General features: G+C 32.3%; 8 protein-coding genes and 2 non-coding genes across 10 annotated transcripts; 6 read left to right on the top strand and 4 right to left on the bottom strand.

Moving 5' to 3' along the window:
• Positions 1-77: 77 nt before the first annotated feature.
• Positions 78-1,553, top strand: PPL_08030 (uncharacterized protein; the record flags this gene model as incomplete). The annotated part of the gene is made up of 5 exons (XM_020578860.1): positions 78-154; positions 222-522; positions 543-745; positions 1,207-1,286; positions 1,465-1,553. 5 exons carry the CDS (start codon positions 78-80, stop codon positions 1,551-1,553), a joined length of 750 nt encoding a protein of 249 aa, XP_020431324.1.
• Positions 947-1,036, top strand: PPL_08031. Its single transcript is given in 2 exon segments — positions 947-984; positions 1,000-1,036. It is a non-coding gene; the product is annotated as a tRNA-Tyr (tRNA).
• A 182-nt stretch (positions 1,554-1,735) lies between the features above and the next one.
• On the bottom strand, positions 1,736-6,641 carry anapc1 (anaphase promoting complex subunit 1; the record flags this gene model as incomplete). Its single annotated transcript, XM_020578859.1, has 4 exons — positions 1,736-3,076; positions 3,161-4,633; positions 4,655-6,266; positions 6,565-6,641. 4 exons carry the CDS (start codon positions 6,639-6,641, stop codon positions 1,736-1,738), a joined length of 4,503 nt encoding a protein of 1,500 aa, XP_020431323.1.
• Positions 6,642-6,717: 76 nt separating this feature from the next.
• PPL_08028 (alpha/beta fold hydrolase) lies at positions 6,718-7,983 on the top strand (the record flags this gene model as incomplete). Its single annotated transcript, XM_020578858.1, has 2 exons — positions 6,718-7,757; positions 7,914-7,983. 2 exons carry the CDS (start codon positions 6,718-6,720, stop codon positions 7,981-7,983), a joined length of 1,110 nt encoding a protein of 369 aa, XP_020431322.1.
• A 275-nt stretch (positions 7,984-8,258) lies between these two features.
• On the top strand, positions 8,259-9,404 carry PPL_08027 (uncharacterized protein; the record flags this gene model as incomplete). Its single annotated transcript, XM_020578857.1, has 5 exons — positions 8,259-8,580; positions 8,648-8,788; positions 8,854-8,946; positions 9,152-9,179; positions 9,329-9,404. 5 exons carry the CDS (start codon positions 8,259-8,261, stop codon positions 9,402-9,404), a joined length of 660 nt encoding a protein of 219 aa, XP_020431321.1.
• Positions 9,405-9,613: 209 nt separating this feature from the next.
• PPL_08025 (uncharacterized protein) lies at positions 9,614-12,901 on the top strand (the record flags this gene model as incomplete). The annotated part of the gene is made up of 7 exons (XM_020578856.1): positions 9,614-9,637; positions 10,667-10,853; positions 10,896-10,966; positions 11,017-11,065; positions 11,099-11,570; positions 12,343-12,807; positions 12,838-12,901. 7 exons carry the CDS (start codon positions 9,614-9,616, stop codon positions 12,899-12,901), a joined length of 1,332 nt encoding a protein of 443 aa, XP_020431320.1.
• Positions 10,271-10,342, bottom strand: PPL_08026. Its single transcript has one exon. It is a non-coding gene; the product is annotated as a tRNA-Asp (tRNA).
• Positions 12,902-13,089: 188 nt separating the features above from the next.
• Positions 13,090-13,554, top strand: PPL_08024 (uncharacterized protein; the record flags this gene model as incomplete). Its single annotated transcript, XM_020578855.1, has 2 exons — positions 13,090-13,425; positions 13,498-13,554. The coding sequence occupies 2 exons, from the start codon at positions 13,090-13,092 to the stop codon at positions 13,552-13,554; spliced, it is 393 nt and encodes a 130-aa protein (XP_020431319.1).
• Positions 13,555-14,190: 636 nt separating this feature from the next.
• Positions 14,191-16,758, bottom strand: mus81 (crossover junction endonuclease; the record flags this gene model as incomplete). Its single annotated transcript, XM_020578854.1, has 2 exons — positions 14,191-14,907; positions 15,049-16,758. 2 exons carry the CDS (start codon positions 16,756-16,758, stop codon positions 14,191-14,193), a joined length of 2,427 nt encoding a protein of 808 aa, XP_020431318.1.
• Positions 16,759-16,939: 181 nt separating this feature from the next.
• Positions 16,940-17,134, bottom strand: PPL_08022 (uncharacterized protein; the record flags this gene model as incomplete). Its single annotated transcript, XM_020578853.1, has 1 exon — positions 16,940-17,134. The coding sequence occupies one exon, from the start codon at positions 17,132-17,134 to the stop codon at positions 16,940-16,942; it is 195 nt and encodes a 64-aa protein (XP_020431317.1).
• Between the last annotated feature and the right edge of the window lie 55 nt (positions 17,135-17,189).

The raw sequence follows: 17,189 nt of genomic DNA, 5'->3' as shown, positions 1-17,189 counted from the left end.
CTTATTTTATTCATATTAAATAACTGTATTTAGTGTAATTCTCGTAACAAGTTGGTAGCATCTGAAATCAAGAAAAAATGGATCAACAAGCATTAGCTCAGCAACAACAGCAGCAGCCACAACAGCAACCACAACCACAACAATTAACACAGGAGCAAAATAATAATAGAATTAAAAAAACAAATCGTCGAACTACAAGGTGCTTTTGAAACATTAAATAGTAACCAACAACAAAACATGAATATACTGATGGAAGTTTTATCTGTTATTAAGCCAATCGCAGAGATGGTAAAACCTAAGAGCGGCAGCTTCAAAATAGGAACTCCAGAGAAGTTCACTGGATCAGCAAATGAGGTTTGGTCGGAATGGATAGTGAAATTTCAACGCTACTTAGAACTTACCCAATGCCCTAGGGACATGTGGCTCCCAATTTTGGAATCTTACTTGTCTGGACCAGCCGATAGATACACCAGTTTTGTTAAGAAGGAGACGGAAGCACATGACTACAACATAGAATTACTAGTAGAAAAATTGAGACTAAGATTCCAACCGGAAAACAAGCAGATATGTTCAAAAAATACTTGTATTCAGTAAAAATGAGATCAGATTCGATGACATCATTAGAGGAATATAACGAGAAATTCAGTTCATATGCATCGAAAATAGGAAACATGTCTGATGACGATCTTCGTATGCATTACATTGTTGGATTGACTCTCTCAATTGGAAACAAAGTGGAAATACAGTTATTTAATATGAATAAAATAAGACAACTTTTATTAGTTACAAATGTATGATATTTATAGTGTTTGTGATTAGCTAGTACAGCTACTGTATTCTTGATAGTTTCCAAGGTATTTCTTATTCTGAAATATAAAGGACCACTTTGGTCAAGCCCATATTGGCAAATATAAATTATTTAAATAGGAATAAGTAATCTCAACATCCGACTTTAACTCAAGTGGTAGAGTGTTTGACTGTAGTAAGAATCACAAGAGATATCAAAAGGTTGCTAGTTCGAGTCTGGCAAGTCGGATCTTTTAGAATTATTTACCCCGGATGCGGTAAGATTTAAATTATTTTTTTTTAAAACAAATGTCATGGATATTTGAGTGAACACTCATAGAAATTCCAGAAGACGTTTATTAAAGGTCCCTTGATGAATCACCAACCGGAGAAGTTCTAGAATTGTTTACTAGGATGAAGTCATAAACTAATCCGTCCAACCGATGGTAAACCAAGAGAACTCCTTGTTTCGATATCTCATTTATTAATATCGAATCAAGGTATGTTGAATTAAAAGATAATAAATAAAGTTATATCTCATTTATTAATATCGAATCAAGACCTTTTCTACTTATCTCTAAATCAACTTTTTGATTAGAGTACTATCCTAAGAGGTACTCTCAACTTATAACAATCTATTGAATATATATTGAAAATGACAACTTATAATAAAGATAGAGATATTCAATAGTAGTAAAACAACTCGTCAACTACGAGTTTGTCTTGTTTCTCAAGTATCTTTTGCTGGTTTCTGTTGTAAAGAATAAGAGGTTTAAATGAATTATTTTAAGAGTACAATCGGCAAAGCTATTAAATGTATTATTGGCGACTCAAAATTTAAAGATACTGAGATTGAAAACCAAAAAGGAGGTTATTTTTTTTTTTTTTTGGAGTTACAAAATTAAAGTTTGTTTGTAAGTTTTAGAAGTGATTTTTATAAATTTCTATTTTATTTTATATTGATAGTATTTTTAATAGTATCATCATAAGGTATTTGTAGTTTATTTGCAATTTTGATTAAATCCGAAGAATCAATCAATCTAGAATAAGAGTTGGAATCGACACCCAATAAATCCAATTTATGATAGTATGCCCATAGTAATCGTATTTGATTCCTAATAGTTTCGATTTGATCTTGATGTGATTTCTCTTGGACATTGTCGGTCGATAGTTTTCGAATGAGTTGAAGTACCGGTAAGATCTCTGGTTTGTCATGAGTCAAACACTGGTAGAGAATCTGAGTGTTTAGCGACGCTTCTTCTTCTTGGGAATGCTTGGTGCTAGTACAGAAATATTTAGCAAACGCCAGTATATCTTGATCTGCAGAGAACGTTCTTAGTAGCTCCTCTTTGTTTCTTGCTCCACTACTGTACTTTGGGAAACTTCTCGCCAAACTCTTGAAACCTTCTGGATCTTCGTTGTATGGTAGATGGCCAATCTTTCGCTTCACATAGATCGTTGGACAACTCTCAAACTGTTTGGTGCCGGCAGCTGGATTTGGCCCACCGAATTTCAAACTCCAATACCTCTGACTGTTGAGTCGTATCGATTTGATACATCTTGACTCTGGAAGAATGCATGGAGTCATCTTTGAGATGATTGCATCATCGGTTGTTTCGATTTCAATTGGCACTTGACACGGTAGTTTAGTATCGATATCGCGGGTAATCAAACATCTTGGTTCGACGGCCAAGTAGTAGAGATGACGGAGTACCTGCAGATGATAATGGTTATCGGTGCTACTCGATGGGAATTTAGGATAGAGTGAGATCAACAGCGATGCAATGGCAGTGTCACTGGTCGACAGAGTATATTGTCCGCCACCGAGGAACAGGAATCCAATTGCCATGTTTATGGCCATGTGATTTCCATAGTTGATATCTTTCGAGAGTCTCGATCGAATCGAACGCAACAAACGAAGCGCCTTGACATCACCAGTGCCTGCCATCACCAGAGAAACAGAGATAGAAGCTACACCCAGACAAGTTTCCACGGTTGTACGTAATGAACGATCGACTCTCTTTTGCTTTGCGAGATGTACTTGATATTTCAGTAGTTTGTTTGTCCACACCATTAGGATATCCGCTGTATTTGAATTGAGAGAACCAGCGAATCTCAAACCCAAAGACATACACAAACCAGCGACAATATTCAAATAGGCCAACAATAAGAGATCGCTCTGATCCTCATGACTTAGTGGTGTTACATTAAATATCTTATCACCACCAACAAAACTAACAGTACTTCTAATATTAATTGGTATTTGTGATTGTATCCATTCCTCTGATGACTAAATAAAAAGATAAACAAAGAGAGAGTCGGGTTAGAATCATTTTAATAGAATATATATATAAATATTATTAATTTAGCATACAATTATTGAATCCCACATAATTAATGATTTACCAATGGTTCTTAATAATAGTAAATCGGACCTAACGAAATTGAAAGAGTAATTCGATTCTGGGAATGAAAAGTAGGAAGCAACCTTTTGATTATTTGATTTCAAATAGATCATTGTGAGTGCCATGATTGCACCTGGCTCTGTGATATCGATATTTGGTTTGGTTCCCTCAAAGATTAGATTGGATTTGGTATCGCTGGCACCCAAAGAGCTTGTTTGTACAGTGGTCGATGAACTACCGTTGCCAATGAATGATTTCAATTTATTCTCTACGTTCAGATCGTCAAGAATACCATCTTTACCACCACGACCCAAATTTATCAATCCAAGTGCCATACCAGCGGTCAATGTATAGCTATCACGATCCAATGGTTTATCATTGAGTGGTTTCCTTCCGATTTCATTCAATAGAACCTCTGTCATTCTTCTATTGCCGCTACCTTGGTAGAGCAAACCGATTCCCATCACCGAAGCGATCTGAACATACGATGGAACATCCAAATCGATTGAGGATGGCGGATGCAACGATGATATGTGAATGCTGAGTATCTTTGCCACTGACATATCCATTGTTCCACACTTGGAGGCAGCGATACCAATCAACAAACCAACACTGGTGATCTGATGTTTCAATGAGAGATACTCGAACACACGAACGAATGCCAGTGACGATAGTTTACCTTGTAATCCAAGTGCCATCAACAAACCAGAGTAGAACGGTGTAAATTCGGTGGGTCTATTGTAAACTATCCAAGTATTGGTGATTTCTGCATGCTCTGCTGTCAAACTGAAGCCAGCTGCAGCACCTGCGTGGAAATCCGGCCAGTTCAACAAATCGGGAGTTGCAGCTATCGTTTCACTCAATGAAATGTTGGTTTTAGTGGAAGCAACCACACCGCCAAGCACAATAGGTGTAACTGAGATTGGTTCAGTTGCAACCGCTCTCACCGAACCAATTGTCAGCATGCCAAGACCGATTGGCAATGACATGGTTCGTTGCGCAGCCAACCAGAGTTTCGATTGCAATTGCTCGAGGAAATCGTGGTCACTGACACCCTGTTCCTGTTGGTGTGTCAGATGAATACGAGAGGAGAACGATAGCATATGTTTTACTTCGGCCAGACGTAGATCGCTATTGAAGTTGAGTGCTGTGATCAGTCTACGATCGAAAGGTGCCAGCCTATCGGGAAAGAACAGAGATTCAAACGAGAGAGTATCGGATTGATTCGATTCAGAGTTGGATATCGACGGCATTCTATGCCAACTCAGATCGTTTCTTCCGATGAGATCGTACTCTTTTTCACTCCAATTGAACGGTGGATTCTGACGACAGTATCTAATAGCTTCCCGTAGTGGAACCGAGACACCAAATGTCAAAGCATTTAGATCTTCCAGAGTTACACCGGTACTAGTCATTCCAAGTATCAACTGTTCGCAATAGCTCTTAAAGTTTGATGTATCTACCTCATTGAATATACGGTAGAGCATGTTTAATGACTTTGATTGCGAACATGGTATATTATCTAGTCTTTTCTCTTGTCCTAAATAAATTGATGCTAACTGATAGATTATATCTGTATTTGTCTTATTGTTACTGTTACTGTTAATTGGAGATAGAGTTGATATTGTATTCTCTTTTTGTTTTATATCATCTGAATTGGATATAGATTGATTCTCTTTTGAATATAATTCAACTCTACTGTGAATACCATTTATATCTATTAATGTTATTCTATTAAATATTGAGTTATTAATCGATATTATTGGTTTATAATTATCTAATATTATCTTTATATTAATATTATTATTATTATTATTATTATTATTATTATTATTATTATTATTATTATTATTATTATTATTATTATTATGTTGATTTGATAATAGTAGTGTATTTTGATTCTCTAATTGTACAAAATAAAAATATGTATTTGGTATTACTATTGGTTGTAGTTGAATATGATCTGTAGTTATTGTTGATGCTATTGATGCAACTGTAATTGTATTGTTATTGAAAATATAATAATGTTTATCATCTCTAATGATTGAATTTGATATTAGTGTTACCTGTGACACTACTCTCTCTTCTTTAATAACTATATCACTATCGATGATAAACTCATCATCACCTGTTATAAAACTAGTATCTGGAATACCTGATTCAAACTGTTCCATAAATCTGGTTAATGATGTTGTTGAACTATATGTATTCATTATTTCTATTGAATCTGACATTGATATTGGTTCATATAATTGTTGTTGTTGTTGTAATTGTTTTTGCTGCTGTTGTTGTTGTTGTACTCTATATTTATTATTTCTATTATTATTATTGTTATTATTATTATTATTATTATTTATATTATTCTTTAATAAAGAATCTGGTATAGATCTTTTATGTCTTGGTGTACGTTCTTTAAATATAACATCATAGAAATGTAGTGATTTGGTAAGTTTGTTGTAAGTTACAAGTTCACTTTTGTTGCTATGTTTGTTGTAGGTTGATTTCACCTGATGGTTAGAGTCGTAGAAGAATGATAGATCGTCGGTATCATCATCTCGTTGTAGTACCGGTCGAAGTTCTTCCAGTGGATGAAGTAAGCTTAGTAGTGACGGCTGCTCTTTGTTGATGGGTGTGTTGTGTTGACGCTCCAGCAGAATGCCATCCGGTATCTGGTGAATGTTGACTATCGGACATGGTAAAACGACACGGTAGATACTACCGGCGCTATTGTAGAGTGTCAGCGAACTCTCTGTGAGAACATAGAGGAATCGGTTCGATTGTGAGTCAGAGTAGTGCGGCAGTACGATCCAATCGACAGCTATGATCGCACCTACAGAGCGGTCCACCGTTATTCTCTTACGAATGCATCCACTTGCACTCCAGGTAACGATGCGATTAAAGTTACACCAGCCGAGTTCATGTTCATCTGCAAACCACTGCTTTAGAATTCCACTCTTAACGTCCTCACGATAAGGATTCTCAACAAACTTGTAATGATGATCATGTAATCGATCATTATCACTACACAATGTATCTATAAATGGTTTAATAATACCAATTTCTCTAATATTCATTCTTTAAAAAAAAATATATAAAACTATGTTCAAAAAAAAAAAAAAAAAAAAGTATATCACACTGAAAGAGTGTGATCTTGATTGAATTTCAGATCAGATTATTGGCGCTCTTTTTTGTTAGACAACCACGTTTCTTTAGAAAAACCATCAAACATTTTATCCTAAAAAATAATTCCTTATAACCCTTTTTTTGATTTTTTTGATTTTCACTCGTTTTGGAATGTTTGTGGTTGTGCGTGTCTTTGTAGAAATGGGAGTCATTTGTAAAACAACTAATTTGAAAAGATTACTATTATAACATTACTTGAATCTTATAAAGATTTAAATTATTATTACCATTACTATTACTACTACTACTACTACTTAAGTGTAACATTACTAAAACTCAACAATTAATTTCATAAGAAACAACAATGAAATTAATATTCCAATTCACTTTGTTCATAACAACAATGTTGTTGTTATTCCCATTCTATTCCGTTGCAACCAATAATGTTGGTGGAAGTAATTCTGGTGGTAGTTTCAGCAATATCAACTACTTTGGCTGGAATGACTATGGTGTCAGTGTGTTCCCAGAATTCAAAGATTTGAAAATGCATATCAGATGCTATCGTAATCTAAATCTCACCAAAATAAACAAACCCACTGCAATCTTTGACTCTGGACTTCCATTTCCATCGCTTGCCTACGCCGATTTCATTGAAGAATTGATTGCCGAGCTGCCAAGTATGAATATTGGAAAGGTTTGCTTCTTTGATCGATATGGATATGGATACTCTGACCCGTCACCTTACGCCTTGAATTCCAATGAGACTGCCTACCGCCTTCACGAATCTCTCAGAATCGCCCATATCAATCCACCATATATCCTTGCCGGTTGGTCATGGGGTAATGTTGACAATCAATTCTTTGCGCACAACTACATGCAGGACGTAGTTGGAATTCTCTCGATTGACGGAACCGACAGCGGTTATGCCACCGACAGCAACAATCTAGGAATCATCAGTACAGCAACCACCTATTTCAATAATCTCGTTGCCATGCAAAACAACGGAACCATTAAAAGTTTCACTGAGCACAATGTCGTTCCCATGGCATATGGATACTTGCCCAATAACACCAATATGACACAATCGGTTGTCAACAAAATCAACAACCTATTCATCACCGAGGATTTCTTGAATGTCGCCCTCCAAGAGCTCTCGATCATGATTTCAAGTACCCAGTTGCTAGCAAACGTTTACTCGGCAATGAATGTAACCTGTCCACTCTCGAATATTCCATTCTTTGTATTAACTGCTGACCAGAACGACACTGTTTGGAATAACCGTCAAACCCAGATGGCAACAATGTCCAGTGTAAGCGAGCATATTTTTATAAAAAGCTCACACTTTATCCCCATTGATAAGCCATACTTCATAGTCTCGTCATTAAAGTCACTTTTGAAAAATGTTGACAAACAAATTCCAATCAATGTTTTGCAATCCAAAAAGTAATTAGATGATCAATATCCATCCATATGTAACACCAAACAATATTTTCCATCAACCATGATGGGGTATCAACACAATGCAATATTTACAGTATTTTATTTCAAAAATAAATAAAAAAATCAAATATTGTAAAAAAAATTTTTTTATTACATAAGCAATTCTTTGAAAAAATATGAGGGAGATGAAACATTAGTTTTTTTGAATAGTCTTGCAGCAAAAAATTAATTAGATTTTTTAAAAGAAAAATGGAAGTTAATCAAATATATAATCAAGGTATTTATAAAGTTATTATTAGAGTATAATTAAAATGTTTGATTATTAACATTTGTATTTCATTTAAAAAAACAACATAACAAGAATTTGAACAATGGATTAGTAATATCTTCATAGACTCTGATTCAATTGTATCATTATCATTTAGATCTACAGATTATTATCATGTGTTTACACTGAATAATGAGTCACCATTTACGCAACCGAGACATCCTGATTTGTCGAAAATGAAGGAAGAAGAAAAAGATGACACTCGTTATAAACCATTTGAATTTTCAAGATTCTTACAACAACTTTCGGAATGCTCTCATCTCAAGAAACTCTCTTTAGATCTAACAGCATACTTGGTTGGGTCATTCGATATGGTTACAGAGTACTACGAAGATGATAGTGAAGAAATAATGGTACCAAAAGTAAATGAATATGTAAATCAAGTTATATTCCCATCGCTTTCAAAGTTTGTTAGAGAAACAACATCACTTGAGAACATATCTATCTATTGGAATGCTCTTTCTGTGTGGTATGAAATACGAGATGTACTTCTCCTTTGTAAGTTTTTACAATTAAGAAATTAGTTAACCATTCCAATTACTGATAATATATCAAAAAATAAAAGATGAAGAATCATTTAATAGTTTCATTCAGTCAATGAAGATCAATCAGACAATCAAGAGTTGGAAGTTTGCAAACTTTCAATGTTATGAATCGCTTGATGAGCTATTCCAATGGAAACCTACCTCATTAGCATGGCTTCAAGGTACAGTTATCATTATCATCATCATTAATCATTGACAACATCTAAAATAATTTTTATTTTTTTAGATGCTCTCCCTCGAACCGAATTCAGAGAATCAAAGGTTACAGCTCCACTATTTGGATTGAATAACTTGGAAAAGGTAAACAAACTTCACGTTTGTTTTTTATTTTTCAATACTTCCAATGCTTTGAAAACAAAGAACTTCTTTTATCAATCACAATACATTACCTCGGTTACTCTCACCCCTAAATACTTGACCAACCACTATTCAAGTAAACAACTACGAAGTGATTGTAAAGACATATTTGGATTACTTGGTTCACTACCTAATCTTGTGAGACTCAAGATGAATGTTTTCTATAGACTTGAAAAAAGAGACTCTCCATATTTTGTAAATGAATTGATCAAGATCATCGAACTAAACAGGCTTAAAAAACTCTCATTATTATGTAAGTTCATATGAACCAAAATATCAGTTTTCAATCAATCTACTTACTAACACCAAACAACTTACTACAAAGATTGTAATTTTGATATCAGAGGAATAATGGATGCTTTAAGATCAAATCAATCCATTACACATTTCATTTATATTGGTAAGATTGATCACAGATAATAATAATATCAAGTTTATTTACATTATAAATTAGAAAATAGCTATCTTTATGGTGGTTATGAAAGTCTTTTGAGACAGTCTAAAATAATTAAGTTAGGGATGTCAGAGAGTGTATTTAAGAGTTGGTCTGTTAATTTACCCAAAGAGGATTCGGAATTTCTTAAATCTCAGTTAAATTCTGGAGTCTTGTATTTTCGCCCCAGAAAAGAATGGGACTATACTCAGTCCTTATTGTAAATGTCTACTTACTGTAATTAGTTTAATCAAAGGATTCTACACTAAGTTTCAATAAAAAAAGATTTATTCATGAATCTAGGTATCATTCTTAAGAGAATGTATAACTTTATATTTAATCTATGAATTCCTTAGATATACTTGAGTGTATTTGATAATTTTTAAATAGTTATTATTTAAATAAATAAATGGAAAATAAAATAGGATAATGAATTAATAAAAATAATGATTAAAAATAAATATTATTATATAATCATACCTATCATAAATATTGTTATAATTCATGGTTGTTGTGTTCTTAATACTGTATTTAAAAGATTGAATTGAATATTGTTTTGATTAGCAACCAAGACCTAACAATACCAACTAACCCATATGAATGATGACAAAGTAGTTGGAGATGTTACTATCATACTGCTGTTGACCGCGGTCAATTCCAATGCTGTAGCTGCTGTTGTAACTACCATGCTGCTATACTGTTATTATCACTATATGGGTGGGAAGCGAGGATGATTTGTAGTCATTTCACGTTAATTTCTATAGAATTTCTATGAGTGTTGACTACTTTTGTCTTTTATTGGAATTTTATTTTTGACTCTACCGCAAGCGGAAAATTATTTTTGAAAATTTTTCTCCCCTTCCGGGAATTGAACCCGGGCCTTTCGCGTGACAGGCGAAAATCCTCACCACTAGACCAAAGGGGAGTTGATGTTTTTTAAAGCAAAATTTTAAATTTAAGAAATCCATTCTTACTAACCCTTTTAAAACAATACAATCCAAGCTCACAAATAAAGAAATCTTAAATTAAATATATTTTATTTTAAAATGTTTTGGGAATAAAATTGGTTTTCAATGTATTAATCAAGTTAAATTTGAATCTAGATTTAACCTTTTTTCATTAAATTTTGTCTTTACATAAAAAACACCTAGAGTGTGTAACACATTTAAAAATTTGTGGTAATATAACCTGTTCAATATTGATTTGAAAATTTTAGTAAAAACTATTGTTACTTTTTTTAATATAAAAGATGTCCAATACAATCAATGAAATAGGAATAGATGATGAGAAAAACAAAAATGACCAAGATCAATTGTTTAATCAATCCAATAAAATCAATGAAGAAGTTGAATTCAATTTTAATGAATCAGAACCAGATCCTATTATTCAAATAAACAAAGTAATTGTTATTCTTTGGGAAGGAATATTCAGAAGCTGTGTTTTTTTTATAATAATAATTCAAGTTATAGTTTTTATAGTCACATGTTCACTCTATGGATTCACTGACTATTTTCATAATCTTTCCATTGGCCCATCTGATGAATCTCTTGTAAGTTAAAATAAAAATTAATAAAAATCAATTCTCTAATACTTTATAAGATATCTATGGGTTCTACTTCAACAGAAAAACTAGTAATAGGACATCAAAGTAAGAATTCCATTTTTATAATTAAAAAAATAGTTTTAACTAATTCCTCAAAAGTATTTAGATTGGTCACTCCTATTTTTTTGAATGTTGGTCTTTCTCAACTGTTTTTGAACATCCTGTGTATGCTTTTAGTATTCCCTATTGAAATTAGATTTGGAAAATGGATTTTTGGTTCTCTTTATATGGTTTCTGGTATTGGCGCTTCTGTATTGGCTAATCTATTGGATATTAAAAACACAGAGGTTTGTTCAACAGCTCCCTTGTATGGTGTATGTATTGCTCTTTATTTAGAAATGAAACTTCATAATTTTCATCAAAATATGGTTTCCATTTCTAAAGTTCTGTTAAGTACTATCACTTTATTGGTTTTTATCAACTCGGTTTCTCTTTTTGAATATTTTCCAGCTTATATTGGTGGTGGAATTTGTGGTGGTCTCATGGCACTTGTTGTAGTTATTGAATCAAATTCAACATGGAGAGGAATAGGAGCATCTTTACTAATAGTGTATTTCAGTGCAAGTCTTATATTATTATTTGGATTCTACCCAATTTGGTATTTCAATCACCATAAAGTGTACTTTGCAAGAGCAACTCAATAATAAAAATGAATTGGTATTGTTTGCCAAATTAAAAATAAAAATAAATGATCAAAAATCTTATCCATACAAAATTTATTCGAGTGGGGTTAATATTTATAACAAAAATATTTGTTAGTGTTAAATTATCCTCAATAGTAAAAATTCATTTATACAAATTTAATAACCGTTATTTTACATCATAAAAAAAGTGATATTGAATAAATCTTGTTGGGAAATCTTGTGTTTGAGACAAAGGTTGAGAACAATTTTCATTGCCCAATAATTAATTAATTATTTTTAATATAAAAAAATGTCAAAAATAAATAACTATTTTATAGATATATATTCTCAAGAAAATGAAAATAACAATCAATCTAATATTCTTAAGAATCAAACCAAAGATATATCAGATATAAAAAGATTTTTCAATAGAATCAATGAATTTGATCTTAAGTTCTTTAATAGTGTTATTTTTTTTCTTATTTTTATAGAAATTATTATTTATCTTGTAATTACTTTCTCTAATGGATTAATATCTTTCTTTGGAATATCCAAAGATAATTTAGTATGTTTAATAAGATTTTATATTTAATATTTCTATTTACTAACTCCTTTAAAAAGATTGGGCTTGGATCAACTTCCACTTTTGGTTTGGTTATAAATCTTGAAAGTATGAATTATATTTTGTTTTAAAAAAAGAAATATTCTAATTCAAAATCAAGTCTATCGATTTGTAACTCCATTTTTCATAAATGCCAACTTTTTTCATCTTCTTTTAAATATGATAGGTTTGTTCACAATGTATCCATTAGAAAAACAAAATGGAAAGCTTTGGTTTGGAGGTTTCTTATTTGTTTCAGCTTTTGGTAGTAACATTTTCAGTCATCTTTATAATTATAATGGCGCTTCAGTTGGTTGTTCTGGTGCTGTTCTTGGAATTGTTGTGGCAAGATTTGTTAATGTTCTGATCGAAAAAGAAACCTATTCTCAAAGTGCTCATTTCAATACCATTTCCGTCCTAATATTCATTATGTTCCTAACTTTTACTAATGAATTAATTCAATTTTCAGATTGGGCAGGACATTTTGGAGGTTTCATAGTTGGGGCAATGATTGGAGCAATATGGACAGATACAATGTTTACAAAAACTAGATCCATTGGAATGTTATTGTTCCTTTTATATTTTATTTTAAGTTTATTTTTATTGTTTGCAATATATCCTAAACGCATATTCCACTATGAAATAGTTCCAAAATAATCAAAAAAAAAAAATTTTGTGTGTAAAAATAAAACAAAATTTTCACACCATATTGATAAGAGTTATTGGAATAAATGGGGTGTAATAATAATTATTATTTTTACAAATTCTCAATTATATATTTATATTGAAATAACACAATGATAACATAACATCTCATTATTCATTTATTATATAATAATTAAAAGATGTCTAATATCTATGAGTTAGACATTGATGATGGAAAAGAGCAAGATAATGAAAAGTTAGTTCATGCTCAAAGTGATATGTACCCTAATAACTTTGGTAGAACCTATTCAACTTCGAGTACCAATTCATTACATAACTATCAACCAAAAAGAGAATCACCATCATTTATTCATAGATCAATAGAGAATATCAAAGAATGTAAAATTTTGAATTTATTCAAAAGAGTTTCTTTCTATATTGTATTCATATGCATTGTAATGTTCATAGTGGAGATCTCTATCGATGGGCTAGCTTCAATGAGATCAAACTTATTAGGTCCACCTATATCATCACTTGTAACTTATCAATTAAACAAACTAATAGATATATAGTATTAAAGACTAAAATATTATTATTTATTTTTATAGATTTTATTAGGTGCTACTTATTTACCAGGATTAATACAAGATAAACAAAGTAATTAAACTTTTGTAGTAATATATAGAGATCAAATAACTATAACGATATTAATTAAAAATTTTATTCTTAAAACAAAATAACAAAGTCTATAGGTTGATAGCACCTATTTTCTTACATGCTGGAATAGTTCATATTATAATGAACATGATAAGCTTTATCTCTCTCTATAGACTAGAAGATATTTGGGGAAAGCTTAATTATGGATTAATCTTTATGGTATCTGGACTTGGTGGTGTACTTTTTAGTAGCTTATTGAATTTTAGAATAGTTTCTGTTGGTGCATCGGGTGCTATCATTGGTTTGGTTGGTGCTTACTTTATTGAAACTCTGGTTAGAACCGATCAACACCAACCAATAGTTAGAAGGAAATTAATAAGAAACCTTATCATCAATCTAGTGATTGTCTTCCTTTTTTCACTTCTTCCTTATGTTGATTGGGCAGGTCATCTCGGTGGTTTCATCTATGGCTGTCTGATGGCAGTGGTCGTTCTTGTCTACAAAGAAAAGAGAATCTATAGAATCTTGGCTGCATCACTACTTGTCGTAATCTACATTGGTGGTATCATCTTTATGTTTACCTATCATCTCAAGCATTACATTTATTAAATAAAACATTAACTAAATAAGATTCTTATATTTATTTAATTTAAATTTAAATCACAATAATAGGTGGCAATTAATTGACTGATAGCCGGTCCAATCTTCTTTTTTTGTTGACCATATCTTATGTCTTTGAGCATTGATAAACGATCGTCGTCGGTATTCAACTTCTGATAGGCAAGCGTCAGAGCGAGTGGCGATGGATAGAGTTCGACAATCGATGCTGATTTCTCTGAGGAACAACCGCTTATTTGCATGAGCATGGCAGCAAAGAACTCTTGCAGTGGTATATCCTTATTCTTTTGATTCCTTTTATTAAATGATTCCAGAGTACATATATCGTTTCCATCACTCGATGTTGTTGTTGTTGTTGTTGTGCGAACAAATAATGATGTTCTCCTACTTGATGCTGCTGCTGCTGACGATTGAAACGATGTGTCCAACTTTGATTTATCAAACAACTGAGCTTTAACTTTTGACTTTATCAACTCTGTCGTTTGTTTGATAAAGTCTATGGTTGCATCGAGGTTGGGTGTCTCACGCACTACAATGTCATCATGAAGGAATGTCGATACCAATGCACTGGTGAGTGTCTCCACAGGCAGACCATAGTTGACGGTACCCCAACCATTCTCTTTGTGCATACGACCCTCCACCACATAAAAGATATTCTTACAACCGCAACGCGATAATCTAAATTTCTGTTCTTTGTATCGACCGTCGATAATGGAACTACTTAGATCATCGATACGTTTTCTCTCTACAATATAATCGAGTGTCCACTCCTGGTTGTCGGCATCAACAACCACCCAAAGAAAGTCACCAAGCTCCAACTTTCGTACTTGAGCTTCCACACCAAGTTCAGCCAGCTTCTTTACAATGAAATCTCTCTCACTTACTGATTTCACTTCTCTATTATCGACAATACATAATACTTTCTTAAATATAATAATATTCTTTGGAAATGGTAATGTCTTTGATTGAATAGTGATGTTTGATGGTAATGAAATGGGTATTGTTGGTTGTGTATCTAATGATGATGATGGTAGTGGTGAATTAGCTGGATTATCGTTAAAATTGATTCTTGATCTCTTATTTGTTGATTTGCTCTTTGATTCTAATTCCTTACTATATACATTACTATCTACATCTAAATCACATTTTCTTTTAAGTAGTAGCTTTGCTGGAGAGGATAATGGATTTGTCGTTGATGTTGTTGTTGTCGTCGTTGTTGTCTTTGGTGTTGTCGATTTGAATGGAGAAGGTGGGAAATCATTATTATCTCTATTGATACTGTTCAAATGGCTATTATATAATCTGGCAAAAGGTGAAGTGCAATTCTTTAAACGCTTAGGTGTTCCATTTAATCTAAATGGTGATTTGAATGGTGATTTGAATGGTGAAATTAGATTATGTTCTCTTGTTGACTTTGAGGGAGTTTGTGATTTATTTGATGGTGACCAGTGAAGTATACCTGAATCCGTAACATTATCATTGTCATCAGAAAGGTAATTTGACTCCAATTCAATTGGAGCTGGTGAAATGAATTGAAATGATGATCTTGCAAATGAGGACGAGCTGGGTGGTGTAAAAAGTGTTGACAAAGGTGATTTTATTGATCTGTTGGGCGATCCGATAATGAATCTCTGTGGTGATTTCGGCGGAGTGAAAAGTGGTGATTTTAATGGTGAAAATAAATAGGATGTTGTTGTTGTTGATGGAGATCGGTATTTGGTTGGTGATTTCTTATGTGATTTCCTAGGTGATACTGTTGTTGATGCTAACTTGGTTGGAGTGCCAAAATCAAAAGAAAAGTTACTGTTATCGTTGCCATCCATCGTCAAGTCCATTTGGAAACTCTTATCGCTATTCATTGGAGTAACTGGATCACATGACTGATATGTTTTACCACCTGGACTCATCGGCATAATCTCGTCAAAGTTGAAATCGAATCGATTGGAATTATTGTTTATTATTCTGGCTGGTGATTTCTTTGGTGTTTTATTATTATTCTGATTATTCTGATTATTCTGATTATTTACAATATTATCACTTTCCTCATCCAAATCAATAAAATTTGGATCGATATTTTCCTTATCTGATTCTTTTACTTTAGACTTTGATGATTTCTTTGTTTTCTTTAATTTACTATTACTATTACTATTACTATCATTATCTTTATCATCTTCTATTGATTTATTTGATTTACTAGAAGATGATTTTTTTGATTTAGATTTTGTAGTTGTATCTGTAATTGTTGATGAAATACTATTACTACTTTTATTATTAATATTATTATTGTTATTGTTGTTGTAGTTTAATATCTTTTTGAGAGGTGTGTTTGGTCCATTGGGATAGAGAGGATGAGGATGTTTTGCAAGATGACTATCGATCAACTTTGAAATAGATGGACCAACACCCGAGAGAATCTCACATTCTTTACCACTAAAGATCGGTAATGGGTACGCCGTTATTGAATTGATAGCCTTCTTATAAGTAGCGATTTTCTTAACATCACCTCTTGACTTTAGAGTTATTATATGTTGACTTAGACATGATACTATATGTGAATTTATACATGGTTGTTGCTGTTGATTCGATTTTGACATCTATTATACTAGCTATTTATTTACTTATTAAATCATGATGATCCTGTTATCAATTTACAAAAACCAGAGTTACTTGACAAACAATTTTATGAATCTTTTTTTTTAAAAAAAGGCGGGAAGTCATATTAAAAATGGTGTGATTTAAACTTGCATGTTACAGTAAGTTTTTTATTTAAAATGATTAATATGTATCATCATCGAATATTTCATAATATTCATAGTCATCTCTATCTCTATATTCTTCATGAATTTGGTCTTTAAGGTCACCAACAAACTCTTGTGATTCATCAATATATTTATGGTAGATATTATATCGGTCAAGAGTATCCTCTATATTGTTGTCTATCCATGCTTCATTTGTTCCTTTTTCATTCATCTTTTTCTTATTTTTATTTTTTGAAAATATTCTTATTTAAGGATAATATGTTTAG

Source organism: Heterostelium album (genome assembly GCF_000004825.1).
Source record: "Heterostelium album PN500 unplaced genomic scaffold PPL_scaffold8, whole genome shotgun sequence".
NCBI lineage: Eukaryota > Evosea > Eumycetozoa > Acytosteliales > Acytosteliaceae > Heterostelium > Heterostelium album.
This window is presented reverse-complemented; position numbering and strand designations above follow the sequence as displayed.